This window comes from Leucoraja erinacea, chromosome 12 (assembly GCF_028641065.1).
Source record: "Leucoraja erinacea ecotype New England chromosome 12, Leri_hhj_1, whole genome shotgun sequence".
NCBI classification, from domain to species: domain Eukaryota; kingdom Metazoa; phylum Chordata; class Chondrichthyes; order Rajiformes; family Rajidae; genus Leucoraja; species Leucoraja erinaceus.
Window position 1 is genome coordinate 24,445,212 of NC_073388.1, and position 19,660 is coordinate 24,464,871.

General features: G+C 40.2%; 1 protein-coding gene and 1 long non-coding RNA gene across 2 annotated transcripts in view; one reads left to right on the forward strand and one right to left on the reverse strand.

Moving 5' to 3' along the window:
• f8 (coagulation factor VIII, procoagulant component) overlaps positions 1-19,660 on the forward strand; it is a 52,952-nt gene that overhangs the window by 17,903 nt on the left and 15,389 nt on the right. The window contains exons 10-19 of the mRNA XM_055643841.1: positions 2,437-2,648; positions 3,743-3,893; positions 5,840-6,049; positions 7,664-8,852; positions 10,674-10,842; positions 11,731-11,970; positions 12,220-12,448; positions 15,724-15,906; positions 16,628-16,744; positions 19,214-19,285. Coding sequence (XP_055499816.1) covers positions 2,437-2,648; positions 3,743-3,893; positions 5,840-6,049; positions 7,664-8,852; positions 10,674-10,842; positions 11,731-11,970; positions 12,220-12,448; positions 15,724-15,906; positions 16,628-16,744; positions 19,214-19,285 — 2,772 coding nt within the window. The remainder of the gene's footprint in view (positions 1-2,436; positions 2,649-3,742; positions 3,894-5,839; positions 6,050-7,663; positions 8,853-10,673; positions 10,843-11,730; positions 11,971-12,219; positions 12,449-15,723; positions 15,907-16,627; positions 16,745-19,213; positions 19,286-19,660) is intronic.
• Positions 1-19,660, reverse strand: part of LOC129702201 (uncharacterized) — a 34,420-nt gene that overhangs the window by 4,027 nt on the left and 10,733 nt on the right. The window contains exon 2 of the long non-coding RNA XR_008724342.1: positions 7,637-7,749. This is a non-coding gene — a long non-coding RNA (uncharacterized LOC129702201). The remainder of the gene's footprint in view (positions 1-7,636; positions 7,750-19,660) is intronic.

The window sequence follows — 19,660 nt, forward strand, 5'->3', positions numbered from 1 at the left end:
TGTTTAATAAATCCACTGTAAATGATCAGTCATGCATGGGGCAAGACACCAGGAAGCAACACTGGTTACTGGGGATACATTTGCATAATGGTTATTTGTCTGAGCTAGATCTAGAGATCTGGAGCTGATGCTTTGAATTTGGATGCTACTGTGGCAGCAATGGAGTTTAAAGAGGAATTATTAAATACGGTTGGAATAAAAAGCTTGCATCAATAATGGTGACCAGGAAATTATCAGGTCATTATGAAAAAGGAAAAAGAAAGAAGATCTGCCACCTCTATCCAGTTTAGCCTACAAGCAATCCCAGAGTTATAAAATTCTTAATGCTCTTCTGGAATGGCCCAGTCAACTATATGGTTTAAATGTACAGCATTTAGAATGGATTGGTCTCGCCGCCCTTTAACTGCGATTTGGCCTGCTCTATTAGCATTTATGAAAATGCAATTTCATTAAATACCTTCTTCGGTTATACACAATGGAAAATGAATCAATTATTGAGGGTCATGTTCATTTACAGAGTTTGCACACAGTGACATATAATTAACAAGGAAATACTCTAGCTTTTCCTTTGTTATTGCTCACACGTAACTGGACACTCCCTCATAATAATTGTGAAATGCAAGGTAATCTCAGCGTCATTTTCCAAGTCGAAGGGTAATGAATAATGATCGCTCCACCTTAATGGTGGACCTGATTTTACAGCAAAAAATGGCACCCTTTGAAAGTTTAAAAGTAACATATTTTTCATGATTATGTGGGACATACTCTTCCTGTTACTGCTGCTTTATTCATACACAAGCTCCCTTTCCAGCTTCTCCATTCAACTGTTCCCTAAATGTTGGTTCCAAGGAATTAATTTGATTTGTTCAGCCTCAGTAAACATAGAAAACATAGAAACATAGAAATTAGGTGCAGGAGTAGGCCATTCGGCCCTTCGAGCCTGCACCGCCATTCAATATGGTCATGGCTGATCATCCAACTCAGTATCCCATCCCTGCCTTCTCTCAATACCCCCTGATCCCTTTAGCCACAAGGGCCACATCTAACTCCCTCTTAAATATAGCCAATGAACTGGCCTCAACTATCTTCTGTGGCAGAGAATTCCACAGATTCACCACTCTCTGTGTAAAAAATGATTTTCTCATCTCGGTCCTAAAAGACTTCCCTCTTATCCTTAAACTGTGACCCCCTAGTTCTGGACTTCCCCAACATCGGGAATAATCTTCCTGCATCTAGCCTGTCCAACCCCTTAAGAATTTTGTAAGTTTCTATAAGATCCCCCCTCAATCTTCTAAATTCTAGCATGTACAAGCCGAGTCTATCCAGTCTTTCTTCATATGAAAGTCCTGCCATCCCAGGAATCAGTCTGGTGAACCTTCTCTGTACTCTATGGCAAGAATGTCTTTCCTCAGATTAGGAGACCAAAACTGTATGCAATACTCCAGGTGTGACCTCACCAAGACCCTGTACAACTGCAGTAGAACCTCCCTGCTCTTATCCTCAACACATTCACAACTACCTGTTAAGTACAACAAGATGATTGAACAATTATAGTGACTCATAGTTTTGAAAGTTAGAATAACCAAGGCATGGGTTAGTTCTGGCTTTGAACACTAAAAACAGACATTTTTATGAAGTAAATAAAATGTGCACACCTGAGTAAGAGATTTGGCGAATTTTACCGTTATAGCACATTGGAAATATTGCATTCTGGTAATCAAATCAATGTGAAGTGTTATCAGTAATAATACTTGTGGATTGATATAATCACACATCCAGCTCTCAGACATATAACAGCCCTTTGAGGCAGAATAAATCAACAGAAAAAGTTATCCAACTGTGCCTTACAAAAGAAAGTTAGCAATAGTTAAGAAAAAAACTGATAGTGTTTTCAAGAGGAGTATGCCCTAGGATTGAGAAAATTGAGAATTAAATAAATGAGAATCAAAATGATGATGAGGAAAGAGGTAGAAAAAGAGGGTAAAATCAGTCAAATATGCTATAAATAAAAAGGGGGAAAAAAAATCACAGAATAGCAGAAAAAAAAATATTGAAGCAAATGGAAGGAGCTGAACAGCCTATTCCTCCTTCAATTTCTTGTTTTCCTGAAGAGACAGGTGAATATTATAACTAAAAAAGCACAAAGTGCGGGAGTAACTCAACTTCCGAAGAAGGTTCCCGATCCAAAATGTCATCTATTCATGTTCTCCAGATATGCTGCCTGACGCAATGAATTACTCCAGCATGTTGTGACTCTTTTTGTTTAAATCAGCATTTGCAGTTGTTGTGTCGCTGAACATTATAACTCATCGTTCCATCGTACCACTGTTAATAATTATTGGATTTTCCAAATGTAATGTAAAATGTAACACATTTATGCATGTCCTAAGTCATATTCTGGGTGCTGTATAATCTTTGTGTGGATTATTTCTTCAGGTCTCGATGTGAGGAACCATGCTGTTCAGCCCAATGAAACAGTTACTTATTTCTGGACGATGGCCCGGAGTGATGGACCCACTGGCTCTGACTTGGGCTGCCTGACCCGCTTTTACTTCAGTAATGTGGACATGGATCGTGATTTAGCCTCAGGGCTCATTGGGCCTCTACTGATCTGTGCAAAAAACATGCTTGATTCTTATGCAAGACTGGTGAGAAATTCATTGTTAATAAATGGCCATTATCAATACATTGTTTGCAAGCTTTTGTTGATATTTACCAAGTTGTAGCTTCAATAACTAAGGTAACCTGATGGAGAGAAGCTGTTTGATTTGTTGATACTAGGAAACAGATTAGGAGTCATTCTATACGAAATGTATTAAAGCTTCACTGACAAGAAATAAAAGGGTAGAAAAGACGTTAGCAGTAAGTGTTGGCGGGAAGAATGTTTGATCACGGAGATGAGGTCAGTCCAAGGAAAGCTGGTACCTGATCCTGCCAAAAGCTGAGACAATCTACAGACAATCCATTTATAATGAGGAGAAATACTCCGTATCTCCACCCATTGAGCACTGCTGGACATTTATCCTTGGGGAGATTAGCCAAAGACAGAAATAGAACTGGTTGTCATGACCAACTTCAAGCAACCTTGATATGCAAACTGTCTTGGAGCACAGATGAATAATAAATGGCATGTAGAGAAACTTTAGATCTAAATAGAAAGTCAACAAAAACAAAGATTAAAGTCCCACATATTAATATGATTTGAAATATCACAATGCACAATTTTAAATAGAGAATCTACATTGTACTCTTTTCTAAGGCAGAGATAGATAGATTCTTGATTAGTGCGGGTGTCAGGGGTTATGGAGAGGAGGCAGGAGAATGGGGTTTGGAGGGAGAGATAGATCAGCCATGAATGAATGGCGGAGTAGACCTGATGGCCTAATTTTGCTCCTATCACATATGACCTTATGATCCAAATGTGGATGACACCTACTCTGGTCTTCAGTGCTTCAACTCATTTTTTCCAATAAAGGTCAACTGAATATGACATGTTTTTGCAATAGAAAACACATTTGAACATACATTGGGGCAAAGAGTAAATACATGTTGTTGGATTGTAAAGTACTGTTGTAGCTCTGCAGTAAGCAATCAATGGATTAGCAATAATTCTCCTCTGCGAGCAATGTTTTACACAAAGCAAGTGGCTCACTCTATACTTTAGAATATCATGTTTCAGCTTACCTGTAAAGCAAGGTATTGTATCTTATCTGTGACAAAATTGTTTTAACTTGCTTCACAGGTGAAGATTGACAAAGCCAAATATCTTTACTTCTCCCTGTTTGATGAGAATAAGAGTTGGTACATAAATGAAAACATTGAGAAATACTGTGAAGACCCTTTGCAAGTTAACCCAGATGACCCTGAATTCTATGCCTCCAATCTAATGCACAGTAAGTGATTGTAACATTTGAGTATCATGCAGCTTCCAAAAAGACCCCCAATAATAAATCGTTACAGGAATTATAGGAAACTTCTATTTGACTTCAAGGTAGCAGTAATTTGGCTTATCTATGTGTAAAACAACCATTTTATTTAAAGTGCCATGTTTGTAAAGGGCCTGTCCCACTTGGCGATTGTTTCGGCGACTGCCGGCGTCATATCAGTGTCGCCAGCGGCGACAAAGAAAATGTTGCGACACTTGAAAAAACACTGCGCATCAATACGTCATCACATTTTTCGGTGACCTGATACTTCAGTCAATGATGCCGGCAGTCGCCGAAAAAAATCGGCAAGTGGGAACTTCAGGTGCTAATTGGAACATAGAACAATACAACACAAGAACAGGCCCTTTGGTTCACAAGGTCTGTGCCAAACATAATCCCCAGACCAACTATTATCTACCTGCACATAATCCATATCCCCCATTCCCTGCATATCCATGTGCCCTTACAAATATCCCTTAAATGCCACTATCGTATCTGCCTCAACCATCACCCCTGACAGATGTTCCAGGCACTCACCACCCTCTGTGTAAAATATTTGACCCCACATCTCCTTTATACTTGGCTCCTCTCAACTTAAAGATATGACCTCTAATTGTTGCTTGTTCCATGCTGCAGAAAGGTTCCGACTTTAGCTACCATATGTATGCCTCTCCTAATGTTATTTATTTCTACTGGTCTCCCCACAATCTCCAGCGTTCCAAAGAAAACAATCCAAGTCTGTCCAACTGCTCCCTGTAACTAATACCACCTAATCCAGACAATAATCTGGTAAACCTACACTGCACCCTTTCCGATGTGTCCCACATCCTTTCTGAAAAGGGGCAACCAGAATTGCACATGATACTCCAAATTTCCTGCCAGAGGCCAATTGCAATTGAAGAATATATAGGTACTGATTTATAAGTATGTATATTTTTTTAGTTGCTGGGCCATACATTTATAATTTATGTCAACCGTTTAACACCATTAATACAATCTAAAATGCTGTGAATGTTGGAAGTCTATAATGAAAACAGAAATTAAAGGAGATACTCATTAAATGAATAGAGAGAAAAATATTTTCTCAATTAACTTCAGAACATTTTGATCCAAACCAAATAGAAAAAACGCACATGAGCCAAAACCCTGGTCGAAGACTATTTTCCATTTTGTTATTAGATGCATTCGGTATGGAATCATTTATTGCAGGTGTGAAAATCAATATATTGCAAATGCCCTTAAGTTGAACCAAAAACAAAAAATACTGGAAATACTCAGCACGACAGGCAGCTTCCATGGAGAAACGGATTTCATGTAGCAGGTCATTAATGGTTCATAAAATCAAAAATGTCAGTGACAATTCCGTATAAATCCAACCTGCTCTCCACCATTTTTTATTATCACTTGTATTCATTTGTCTCTATGGATATGTGGTTGTATAATTTATCATACAGTTAGACAATATACTTGGACATACCATTTCTGCAGTAAATTCTGGGATTACGTTTACCCAGGCTGCTGTGTCTGGAATCAGTTGAAGTAACATTCTCAGTGTGAGGGATTAGGGTTGAGGGAGTGTCTGTTCAGCGCTGTGATGAGAAACTATTTTTTCATTTAGACATTTGGTGCACTTTGGTATTCCGTACCCAAGAGGGCCTCAGCCACTGGGTATATTCAGGACAAAGATCAATGGAATATTAGATATTGATGGAATTAAGGGATGTAGGGTTATTACTGGAAATTGGCAATGAGGTAAAGATCAGCTATTATCTTACTAAATGGTGCATGAGCATCCCCTTTTTCTGTGTCTTATGCTACCTTTGAGTTATGATTTTTGTGTATTCTTGTACTATTGAAATGTATTATTTGTTATCCTTTAGATATTGATTTGTGTGCATCTTCCTATTTTGTAGGTATAAATGGGTTTGTATTTGAAAATGTCCCCAAGTTGAATTTCTGTTTGAATGAAGTGATTTATTGGCACGTAATACTTGGTGCCCAAGAAAAGTTCCTTTCAATCTACTTCCATGGACAAACGTTTAAGAACGATGAGGTGTACGAAGATGTGTTAACTCTCTTTCCACTTTCCAGTGAAACAATCCGTATGGACATGGATAACATTGGTGAGTAATGGAAATGGTTGTTTTACTTTGCAAGGAGAGGGGACAGAGAGCTGCCATGATTCACGGTGATATGATCCAGGCATTATTTTGGGATCATATTCTCTAGCACTCTATGGTAGGATGTGCTGTAGGTCAGGAAGTACATGCGGTGAGAGAACCAGAGTTAATGTTTCATAAGAACCCAGCATTGAAGGGTGATTCACCAGAACTTCATCACAAATTCCAGCTTATATTGAAAATTATCAAACGTTTCGTTAAGTTTAGATTAGAGATACAGCGCCCTTAGGCTCACTGAGGCCGTGCCGACCAACACTAACACTATCCTACACATTAGGGACAATTCACAATTTTTACCAAAGCCAATTAACCTATAAACCTGTAGGTCTTTACAGTGTGGGAGGAAACCGGAACACCCAGAGAAAACCTACAGATAAAACATACAAACTCCTTACAAACAGTACCCATAGTCAGGATTGAACCCAGGTCGCTGGCACAGTAAGGCAGCAACTCTACCATTGCACCACTGTGACTCCTCAAACTGATGTGTTCTGCCATGTTCTTGACAGTTATGACAGGTTGGTTTACTCATTAGTATTCTTCTCGGCTATTTCTACATCGTTACTCTTCCTGCACAAAACAAAAAAAATTAGATAGTTGTTCTTTTCTACATCATTAAATAATAGGTATTCTTGTGGATTTATTTTTTTGGCAATGCTATTTTTGATGTGCAAGACTTTTTATAACAACCAGACTTACTGTAGTTGTATTAATTCCGCGACTGAAGTTAGCTCTCCACGTTATTGGTGCTACAGAATGATTAGTGCTAAATTACACTGGAATGTCAGACTACAAACAAGCTTTCCCAGAACCTAGTGAAAGTTCAATGCCCTTGTTTAAGCAACAAATATTAAACTATATATTTAATTGGAGCTTCATACAATGACAGTGTTTTGGCAAGTTTATACTAGAATGACAGACTACAAACATGCTTTCCCAGAACCTAGTGAAAGTTCAATGCCCTTGTTTAAGCAACAAATACTAAACTATATATTTAATTGGAGCTTCATACAATAACAATATTTTGGCAAGTTTCAGATAGAATAAACCAGTTGTAAACATATTTACTGCCCCATGTTCGATTATCTGTCTTCTTAAACCTCATCTTTCAATTCTACTTTCTTTAAGACCCTTTTATATTCATCATGCTGATCAAACCTTTGAGACCTGCTCCAAAACGTCTGGCTCAGACTGGTCTATTATAATTTCCATTAGAGGGCCTTACAATGTATTTCTATATGGAAACTGCTAAGTATATGTGAGTTTTGTTGCTAAGGATTTACGACTGGCATTAAGAGTATTTGGATTAAAAATGGTGATTGTCACAATTGCCACTGCAACACTCCGTGTATTTGATGGTCTGGTTTTATTTCTGTATTGTTGGATTCAGAGAAGTATATCTACAACACTTCTGTAATTGAAGTATTTCTCAATGAAATTGGTTCACCTGCTGCCCCCGGTTCCTCCTCAAATCCCCTCAGATTAGTTAATTGTAAGTAAAAATTTATATTTATCATTTTACCATCTTACCTTGTCATTAATCTCCCAATCATTTAGGTGTGTGGCAGCTGGAACCACTTAATTATCATTTTCAAATACAGGGCATGAGGGCAAAGTACAGCGTTCGGAACTGCGACAATGATCTAGAAAACATAGAAGACATTTTCATCGACCTTGATTCGAACGAAGATGAACCTGACCTGGCAGTGGGAAACGTACTTAAAAATAAAATCAAAAAGCTTTTTTACACACCACGCGGATTCAATAAACACAGTGATAATCAAACAAACTTTTATGAAGCAATTGACCTGGAAGAAGTAATGAATGCTACTGATGATGGGCAAAATATGACTGATATCGATCCAGTCTGGTCCCACTGTAGGCAAGGGCAATCTCAAACCTTTAAGAAACAATTAAGTAGGGAAAAGAAAGAAATTCACTTTCTAAAAAGTGGGATTGACAAACAATTTTCCAAGCACGCCAATGATCAGAATCGAACAATTAGAAAGGATTTCGATGATACACCTGAAAGCAGCAAAAATCAAATCTTAACAGATTCTGATAACTTACATGATAACTCGTCATTCAAGAAGGTCAACAGACCTGACAAAGACGGTAGAAGTGAAAATATAGATGAGTTATTAAAAGCAAAATTCAGCTCAGATTACCTTATTCTGACAAACCGAATGAAAGATATATCATTACATGATCTTCTGAAATCTAACCTGACAGCTGGAATTGATGGAGAACCAGATTTGCTCCATGCAAATCAGACACATAAATCCAATGAAAGTCTGAAGCTGGTGGATAAGGTTAACATAAATAACCTCTCTCTTCAAGCAAATAAGTCTGAACATGTGTTTAGCAATGAAACTATGGGAATAAATTTCTGGGAGAATGAGACAACTGTAGAGTTAATGAAATTTGAAGATGTAACACCTAATCAAACATTATTTGACAAAAATTCAACAACAGAAGCTGAATCCAATTCTAATCTAGCTGAGGAAATGCCACTTGAATATGATGACTATGAAGAAGAAACTTATAGTGGAGCTGGCGATGAATCCAGCAGAGATCAGGATGAAACCAAGTCCAGAAGAACCTCTAGCAGAGAGTCATGCCCAGAGGAGGTGCCAAAACACATCGTAAGAACGTCCAGTTCACAGTCTAAGTATTATTACATTGCAGCAATCGAGAAGAATTGGGATTATGAAGACGATAAAACCGATAGAGCTTCCGAGTACAGGTAAAAGGTTAATTTTGCATAACAAGAAATATAGAAAAATAGGAGCAAGAGTAAGCCATTCAGCCTTTTGAAATGTGTAGAAAGGAACTGCAGATGTAAGTTTGGACCAAAGATAGACGGAAAGTGCTGGAGTAACTTAACGTGTCAGGCAACAAGAACTGATAATACCTTAACCAGTTACAGCAGCAATCAGCCATAACGGACACTATTTCACCCCACCCCCATTCTCAATTATACCAAGGGTTTGCTGTACTTGTAAATGCATAACATCACCTAAATATATTTAAAGATCTCAACAGTCATTTAAGTATATTTGCAGTGTGGTCAGTATTGCAATGTTGACCACATGGCAGAAAATTATTATATTGCAAATTCTCTCAACTAACAAGCTGAAAATGACCAGGTAATTTGTTTTTGACAGGGTGATCTTAATTGAGAGATCAGCATTGGGATGCTTTAAGTCTATCTCAAAATTCGTAAGGATTTCAGTTCAGACTTTCGTCCCAAAGATGGCACTTTTTACAAAGGAAGACTTTCTCAGTACAGTCATAACTTGGGGTGCTCACATTTCTGGAGCCCAACCCATTTAACATGTGCCCCAGTGGATGATTAATGAAGGCACAAAGTCTCAGCAAGCGCCCATCTTCATGGGAGAGATCAACTACTGGATAAAATGATAACAAGATCAATTAAAAAAGTCAACTGTTTTCAATTTATTTGTTAAATACATGATATGTGCATAATTGTGCAATAATGCTGATTATTGGAAATTGTTCAGCTCTACTCATAAGGTCATAAGGGATAAGGGCAGAGTTAGGCCATTCGACCCACCAACTCTACTCTGCCATTCAATCATGGCTGATCTATCACTCCCTCCTAACCCCATTCTCTTGCCTTCTCCCCATAACCCCTGACACCTGTACTAATCAAGAATATATCTATCTCTGCTTTAAAAATATCTATTGATGGCCTCCACAGCCTTCTGTGGCAAAGAATTCCACAGATTCACCACTCTCTGACTAAAGACATTTCTTCTCGTCTCCTTACTAAAAGAATGTCCTTCAACTCTGAGGCTATGACCTCTAGTCCTAGACTCTCCTACTAGTGGAAACATCCTCTCCACATCCACTCTGTCCAAGCCTTTCACTATTCGGTACGTTTCAATGAGGTCCCACCTTATTCTTCTAATCTCCAGCAAGTACAGGCCCAATGCCATCAAAAGCTCATCATAACTTAACCCACTCATTCCTGTGATCATTCTTGTAATCCTCCAATGGACCCTCTCCAGGGCCAGCACTTCCTTCCTCAGATATGGTGCCCAAAATTGTTCATAAAACTCCAAATGCGGCCTGACCAGCACCCTATAGAACCTCAGCATTACATCCCTGTTTTTTTTTGCATTCTAGCCCTCTTGATATAAATGCTAGCATTACGTTTGACTTCTTTACTACCAATTCAACGCAGATTAACTTTTTGTGAATCTTGCTCCAGCACTCCCAAATCCCTTTGCACCTCCGATCTCTGGATTCTCTCCCCATTTAGAAAATAGTCTAGGCCTTTATTTCTACTACCAAAATGCATGACCACATTTTGCTACACTATATTCCATCTGCTACTTCTCTGCCCATTCTCCCAATCTGTCCAATTCCTTCTGCAGAGTCCCTGCTTTCTCTGGTGGGTATTCACGGTCCTCATTGTGAATAGAACTGTATGACAGCCCTTTTCAGGATATTCATGATATTTTATGGAAATCACTGTATTTATATTCATTAATGCCTCCAGCTGGGGCAGAATCATGTTTAACATGCCAATGTTATGTAGTTGGTGGCAGCAATCACGGAGACGAAGACTTGGCAGTAAATTCAAGAAGGCAATGTTTATACAATATAAGGACAGCATGTTCAAACAACCCATGATCAAAGGAGAAAATGAAAAACACTTGGGCATTCTCGGACCAGTCATCAGTGCCGAGATCAATGATATAATTGTGGTGAGTCAACTATTTGAAAAGGAATGGTCTCTGGGGAAAGCAGAAAGGGGTGGAGATGGAAAGATATGTTGGGATTCCATTAGAGGTGGCAAAAATTTCGGAGAATTTTGTGCTGTATGCGACGGCTGATGGGGTGATCCACATCTTCCCATCTCCACTGTTCCCTCCGCAACTCCCGGTTTCAGTCATCACTTCCCACTCAAATGAACCCTCCCCAGGTACTTTCCTCTACAACCGCAGGAGATTCAACACTTATCCCTATACCTCCTCCCTTGACTCCATCCAGGAATCCTGACAGCCCTTTCAGGTGAGGCAGAGGTTCACTTGCACCTCTTCCAACCTCATTTCCTGTACCCATTTTTCTCAGTGTGGACTCCGATATATTGGCGAGACCAAGTGCAGACTGGGCAATATGAATATTGATTTCTCTAATTCCAAGTACCACTTGCATCCCCCAGCACCCCCCCCCCTCTCCCCCTCTCTCTGTCCCTACCCCAGCCATAGACATCCTGCTAGCTTCACTGTTCATATTCCTTCATTATCACCTTTTCCCCAGCCAACAATGGACCATTGTGGGCTCCACCTTTCCTTGGCTATTGTTGCCGGCTCTAATTTGTTCTGTACCTTTTCATACTTTTCATACTTTTAGTTTCCCTCTCCCTTCTCAGTCCGAAGGAAGGCCTCAACCCGAAACGTCATCTATTCCTTTTCGGCAGAGATGCTGCCTGACCCACTGAGTTACTCCAGCATTTTGTGTCCATCAATGAATGTTAAGTGTTCTTTTTAGATTGAAGAATCACAAGTAGTTTAACAGAGGGAAAACTGCTGAGTAAGATGCAGGTTTGAAAGTTGTCCCAGTAATTGGTGTAACCAATTTTATTCACATAGGTAAAGTTCAAGAACATGGCCACCAGACCTTACTCTATTCACACCCATGGCGTGCCACGTGAAATACCAATTGAATACACATATGAGGAAGAAGAGTTAAACGACTGGCCTAGAAAGGAAGAAGATATAGTTCAACCAGGTCAGACAAAGGACTACATCTGGCGTGTAACAAAAGGATCAGCACCCACTGATAAGGACTTTGACTGCAGAGCCTGGTCATATTACTCAGATGTCAACCCAGTAAGTCAATCCATCTTTACAGCATACTTCTTGTTCAAATCAGTTGTGTCAATTATTAGCTAGTTAGCCTTCCAGCTTGCTCTTATGAGGGAATTCAAAGAACTTTCAACACCAGTCTCTTGAATTAACTTTAACACAGCTAAACTGTACCTTCCTGAATTTACAATTGCTTCAAATTCGGAATTCGCAATGGCATGCCAAGTTATTTGGAGCGACCTGCAAGTCACATTTTGCTGTTTTTCTGATCAGGAACGAGACATCCACACCGGATTGATTGGTCCTTTAATCATCTGTAAAAAAGGGACACTGCACAAGATCGCCCGAGGGATATTAAAGGTTCAGGAATTCTCTTTGCTTTTCATGACTTTTGATGAAAACAAAAGCTGGTATTTGGAAGACAACCTCCATACGCTCTGCAAACATCCATGTTATATCAAACCAGAGAGCACTGCATTTCAAAACAGCATGAAGTTTCATGGTAAGGGCCTATCCCGTTAATTTCAGCATTTGTGTATGTGTGATTGTCTTATTCCTTACAATGCCATTGACTGCTATGATATAGCAGCACATAGATGGCTGTAGAGCATGTGATGTCAAATTAAACTAATCTCTTCTGATTGCACATGGTCTATGGTCTGCATGTTCCCTGCATACAGTATTCATTTGCCTATCTAAAAGCATCTTAAATATATTATATCCTCTTTCACCACCACCCCTAGCAGCACGTTCCAGGCGCCTACCATTTTATGCATAAAAATAATTTGTCTCATATATAATAATTTCTCTCTCTCTCATCTTATAGCTATAACCTCTATTATTTAACATTTCCAACCTGGGGAACAGTTTCTGACTTTACCCTTTCAACAGGGGGAAGACAGAGAAATGGGGTTGAGAGGGAAAAATAGATCAGCCATGATTTAATAGCGGAGTAAACTCAATAGGCTGAATGGCCTAATTCTGCTCCTGTCTCTTATGTCTCTCACAAATTTATGTACTTCCATCTGGTTTCCCTCAGCCTTCCATGCTCCAGAGAAAACAATCCATGTTTGTCCAACCTCTCCTTCCAAATAAAACCCTCTAATCCAGTTGGCAAGACACCTCTTCTCTACCCTATCCAAGGAATTATGCTGGCAATTTCCAGCATTGGATATCAAGACCCCAATTCATAGTTAGAATATTCCATGGGCAGTTATTATTCAATCACATTCTTCAAAATGTATAATTAATTTACTAATCTAATATGTTTAATAACAAATTGCAAATTCCAACATTTAAAAGTTCCATGAAGAAACAGATATCCATTACATTATCCTTAGACCATGACCCCACAGATAAGCACCAGGCCATGGACTTCCCAGCGTCACCATCATGTTGTCATATGTAAAGTTATGGTGGCATTGTGGTGCAGCGGTAGAGTTGCTGCCTTACAGCACTTGCAACACCGGAGACCCATGTTTGATCCTGGCTGTGGGTGCTGTCAACACGGAGTTTGTACGTTCTCCCTGTGATCGGGTGGGTTTTCTCCGAGATCTTCGATTTCTTCCCACATTCCAAAGACGTACAGGATAGTAGGTAAATTGGCTTGTTGTAAATGTAAATTGTCCCTAGTGTGTGTAGGATACTGTTAATGTGCAGGGATCACTGGTCGGTGCGGACTTGTTGGGCCGAAGGGCCTGTTTCCATGCTGTATCTCTAAACTAAACAAAGCTCAAACTAAAACGAGGAATTACAGAAAGTGGAATGTTAGAAGGTTAAGGTCTGTTTTGATTGAAGATTTTAGAATTCTGAAGCAGATGAAGCTGCGAGCTGACCTGGTTGAAGTGTGTAAGATTCAGGCAGGCTTAGATAGGATAGGCAAAATCTTTTTTCCATATTATGAGTATCAAAAACTAATGTGTGGAGAATTATGCATGCAGTGTGCAGCAGACATTTGCATGTCTTTCTATTATATCCCCAGTGGCCCTTTCCTTCAGCAGCCAACCACAATCTCATTCCCACCACCACGACAACAGTCCTTTAAGGCCATATTAAAATTACTCTACATTTTTAAGAACTTTGAAACTTGAAGGATGCAAGATGGCACCAGTAATGTGACGCCCCATGGGTACTGCCTCTGTGTCATCTACTATGCTTACACTATTGTACTTAAGTATGATTGTGCTTCATAAGATTTTTATTGAACTGTAAGCAAGACTACAGTCTGCAAAGACTGGACCTTTCTACACCCATTCCTCCCCAATCACCTCTTCACACCTACTTAAAGCAAGACTCCAGTCTGAAAAGACGGAACTCTTTCCCACCCACCCCTCTCCAATCACCACTTCACACCCAATTACCCTTCCCCTCCGTGCTGCACAACATCACTTCTCCATCATCAACAATAAAAATAAAGAGGTGGGGAAGCTGTTCAGAAGACAGAAAAGCCAGAAATCTCCAGGACCGGACAATGTTTCCCCCTCTACTCTCCAGCTCTGTGCCGACACTGGTCTATTTTACCAGTCCCTGTTTACCCCCTCTACTCTCCTTTACCCCAAAAAGCTCTGGTCTGACCCTGACTGACATCACATGAAGATCAAAGGCTGTGTGGCTACACAGACATTTTTGCATATTGGGTCCAGTCCAACCTGGGCCTGCAAACCTGTACTGTAACCTATGCGAGGATTTTGTTTTCCTCTGCTTCAACACCATTGTCTCCCCCAAACTAGTTGACTGTCTCTTGTCGGTGGATCACCCTCCTGAAAAGGGAGCCTAGAGCTCAATGATCTTAGTGGAATTGATTTTAGACTTTAGGAGAGCTAACCCTCCCCCAACTCATCATCAACAACACCACAGTCACATCTGTGGAGTCTTTTAAGTTCCTGGGAACCATAATCTCCAAGGACCTTAAATGGGGAGCTATCATTGACTCCACAGTCAAAAAGGCACAACAGAGGATGTACTTGCTGCGGCAGCTGAGGGAGCACAATCTGCCACAGGCAATGATGGTCTAATTCCATTCGGCCATCGTAGAGTCTGTCCTCACCTTCTCCATCATGGTCTGGTTTGGCTCAGCCACCAAGCACGACATCCAGAGCCTGCAGTGAATCGTCCGATCTGCTGAAAAGGTTATTGGCTGAAACCTTCCCTCCATTGATGAACTGTACACAGCAAGGGCCAGGAAGAGAGCGGTTAAGATCATCTCTGACCCCTCTTACCCTGGCCACAAACTCTTTGAATCACTTCCCTCTGGAAGGCGAACTCGGACTGTCAAAGCTGCCACAGCCAGACATAAAAACAGCTTTTTTTCCACGAGTAGTAGCTGTACTCAATAACCAAAAATCTGTAGCCACCTTTTGCTCTGGTATTTTATTTAATTCACATGTTTAATCAATAATGTTTTATTATTAATGTTTAATGTTTTATGTGTCATTCCTAACTGTCATTGTATGTTATTGTCACTTGCGGGCGGAGCACCAAGGCAAATTCCTTGTATGTGAATTCAAGCCCAATAAACTTATTCATTCATTCATTCATTCATTCATTCATTAGGCAGAGGGCAGTAAATCTGTGGAATTCATTGCCACAGAGAGTTATGGAGGCCAAGTCATTAGGTAGTTTTAAAGCAGAGATTGATAGGTTCTTGATTAGTAAGAGTGTAGAGATTAGTGAAGATAGATCAGCCATGATGGAATGGTGTAGGCTCAATGGTATGAATGGTCGAGTTCTGCTCCTATGACTTATGAACTTTAATTCTTGCCTTGATTTTCCCTACAGCAATCAATGGGCATGTGGCAGAAACACTACCAGGCCTGGTAATGGCTCAGAACCGGTTAGTTCGGTGGTATCTATTAAACACTGTTGGATCTGCTGATATCTATAGTGTGCATTTCCATGGCCAACCTTTTACAATAAGAAGAAGCAAAGAGCACAAGATGGGAGTTTACACATTACCTCCTGGTGGGTATTTCATAATCTAATCTTCAAATTATTGCAATCTTTCATGCATCCTCTATCCTTTGCAGTTGTACTCTCTGATATCCTTTGCCACTGACTTACTGTGCACCAATACACCAAATGCTTTTTACTGAAATGTACACAAATGGCTCTGTTCCTGTACACAGAAAATGTTTGACCTCTGATTTAACAGATTTTCTGCTCTATTCCCAGATCCTATTTAGCCTGTTGAGTAAGATAATGTGCTGAAGGGGCAAATAGTGACATTTGGAAGCAATTGATACATTAGCTATCTCTTTTATTAATATTTCCAGATTTCTGATACTGAAACTTCAGGAGGATGGGTGGAGGGAAGGAAGGATTGTTTTTTAATAACACACCTATGACTTTGAAACCTTGCATGTCAGTAACAGTGTCAGGTTACAGTTAATCTTGCAGTGCCCACGTACTGAGGTGTGGAGAACATAAATTGGCCCAGGTTCCTATTTTTGATCACAATTCTTAATTCCAGGAAAAAGATATACAGATATTAAATCTGCCGATAAAGATCATGATTTGCTGCATTAGTCTATTGCCATTCAACATTAAACAACTTGGATGTGCTTTTGAGGGGAAGCCAAATAGCACTATATATTTTTTTCTCAGCCAGTAAATTTGATTGTTCTAGTTTTTTTCTTCATATGTTTTAATTAAGTGAAAACTGTTAACATGCTCGTTATCGCAGGCTCCTTTGGAACCATTGAAATGGTCCCAAGCAAAGTGGGCTACTGGCGTTTGGACTGCGAGACTGCTGAATACATGCAGGAAGGGATGCGAGCCGTCTTCCTAGTCTACGACTCCAGTGGGTATTATTTGCTCTTGTTACCCATTCACCCATGGAACAAATTTGGTTAAATTAGATAATGTTAAAATAATTAACATATTAACGGGAAAAAAAATGCATTATTTTCTGAGCAAAAATAAGAGTGGGTATCATAAAGAAAATTGTAAAACATCACCATTATGCTTAGAAATTCTTATTTTCATTGAGTCAGCCATTTTATTGCTAGAGGCTTGATAACCAAATTCAACTTGGTACAGGAAATGCTGGAAACATGTAGGTTAAGCAGCATCTATGGAAAGAGAATCAGTCACAAATTTCTTACAGTTTTGAAGAAGGATGTGGACCTGATCTGTTAACTTGTAATTTCTCTTTTAATCACAATAACAGCAACTGCAACAGCAACCTAGTGAGCCCATTCTCAGGCACTGGGTTCCAGTCATCTGTTTTGGATGGCTTCTGGCACATTTGTAGCCCCTCAGTAACGTATTTTTAATTTTCTCTTTAAGATCGTGCAACCTAGTGAGCATACTTCCACTTTTTATTTCAGATTTGTAGCATCAGTAATGTATTTTTAATTTTTATTAATCGGATAGCATACTTCCACTCCAAAGCAAACTAGACTTCTGCAAATACTGACATCATACAGTGATCTCTGCTGTGGTAATGTACCATAAACTTTCATTCAGATGAAACAAAATATTTCCAATGTTAGTTCCCCTAGTGAATAGTGTCAAGTTGTGGAGAGGTTTGCAGACAGTTTAATTGTCTGATGGGGCTGCATCATGCATGCATTTCCCCTGCCAATGGACATTACAATTGTATTATCTGCCAAAATAGGTTTCCTTGGCAATTGCAGCAGGACAAATTTTTATTTTCTTAATATCCACACTTATGCCGTGATCATTGGTATCTTGTTTGATGTCAGTCCAGAATCAAAGCTAGAGCTGGGACTATCTGAAGCTAAAGGGCCTGTCCCGCTTAGGCGATTTTTCAGCGGACTGCCAGCGACTGTCAAATTCGCAGCACTCGCCTGAAAAACCGGGAACTGGAACGGTGACTGTCAGAGTGGAACACACACACACAAACATACACAAACACATTGGCGGGGGCCAGGGAAAGCGGGGCAGCGCTGTCTGAAATTCACACGGTGCAAAGCCAAGGTGATACGCACACCGCGATGAACAGAAAGGTTAAGATGGCTAGCACAGTAAGTCAGTAAGTCCTTTAAAAGGGGGGGTAGGGGGGAGAAGAGGGGGGGGAGGGGAGGGGGGAGAAGGGGGAGAAGGGAGGAGTAGGGGGACGAAGGAATGGACACACTTTTAAGAAGCCAGACAACTTTTAATAAGCCAGAGATACACAGCTGTGAAGTTTGGCAGGCATTTAACATTACCGGTCGGTTATCCTTGGTTCTGAAAACTCGTGCTTACCCCAATGAGCCAATAAAAATGTTTCCCCAATGAGCCAATAAAAATGCCCGTTCAGCAAAGGCAATTAAATAAAACAACCTACAACAACCTCGACTACCCATAACTACATGGTGAACCCACTACAACTGCACCTATGACTACAGGGTTATCGATTTTCTCCATGGCGACCAATTTTTTGGTTGCAAACATTTTTTCAACATGTTGAAAAATTTGCGGCAACCATACTGAGGCCGCGACTAGTTCCCAGAATGTGGGAACTGCTCGCGACCTTGAAGGAGACTCACCAGAGACCACCAGCGAACATGTGGCGACCAAGTAGCGATCAAGCGGCGAGCGCAGAGTCTCTTGCACTCGCCTAAAAAGTCACCTAAGTGAGACAGGCCATTGAGGCTTATCTTTGTCCGTAGTGCTGAACAGATCCGATTCAGATTCAGATTCAATTTTAATTGTCATTGTCAGTGTACAGTACAGAGACAACGAAATGCATTTAGCATCTCCCTTGAAGAGCGACATAGCAAACGATTTGAATTAAAAAAAAAAAAAGAAATAATAAGGTGTCCGGGGGGGGGGGTGGTGATTGGCAGTCACCGAGGTACGTTGTTGAGTAGAGTGACAGCCGCCGGAAAGAAGCTGTTCCTCGGCCTGCTGGTTTGGCAACGGAGAGACCTGTAGCGCCTCCCGGATGGTAGGAGGGTAAACAGTCCATGGTTGGGGTGAGAGCAGTCCTTGGCGATGCTGAGCGCCCTCCGCAGACAGCGCTTGCTTTGAGTCTGTCCAAAGCAAGCGCTGAACAGATGTTTTATTCCAAAATGCCAATGTTTAATGGAATACTTTACTGGATAAATAATCCTTTATCAAAATATGATTTTCAAATAATCTTCAAAAATTTTATTAAATCAGAAATTTTAAACCTCCCTAATGAGGCGAGACAATTGCCAGTTATGTCAGTGAAACAAATTTAAATTGGATTCTAAATATCAGCTCATCGCCAAAAACAGCATGAAGCAGCACAATGCACCAGTGTTCTGTAATTAATCTGACAATGTTATTCACGTTTCAGATTGCAAAGAGCCTCTAGGTCTTGCAAACGGAAGAATAGCAGATTCACAGCTCACAGCGTCTGGTCACGTAGGTTAGTAAACTTTAAGATTCTATTTTTAACAAGATTGAATTCCTCAGCCATGGGGTAACTAGAACAATTCTGGTGTTTACAGAAACCAGGTGTGTGGTTCAGGATGAATGGGAAATGGCTTAACCTAAGGTGACGACACATCAGACGCAGACTTACCGTGAATTCAGTCACTCAGCTGCGTAACACGGAAACCTTTTATTTTTCAGAGCAGAGGTGAAATTCCAAGTTATTGCTGACTCATTCACTGAGCAAATGTCAAAGGAGGCCGTGCACTGTCCAACATTTAGAAGACAAACATTCTCTCCCAAACTGCCTCCACTGGACAGTACCCCGAGCCGAAATCTGCCAATAAACATTCATGGCATGACTAGAAAA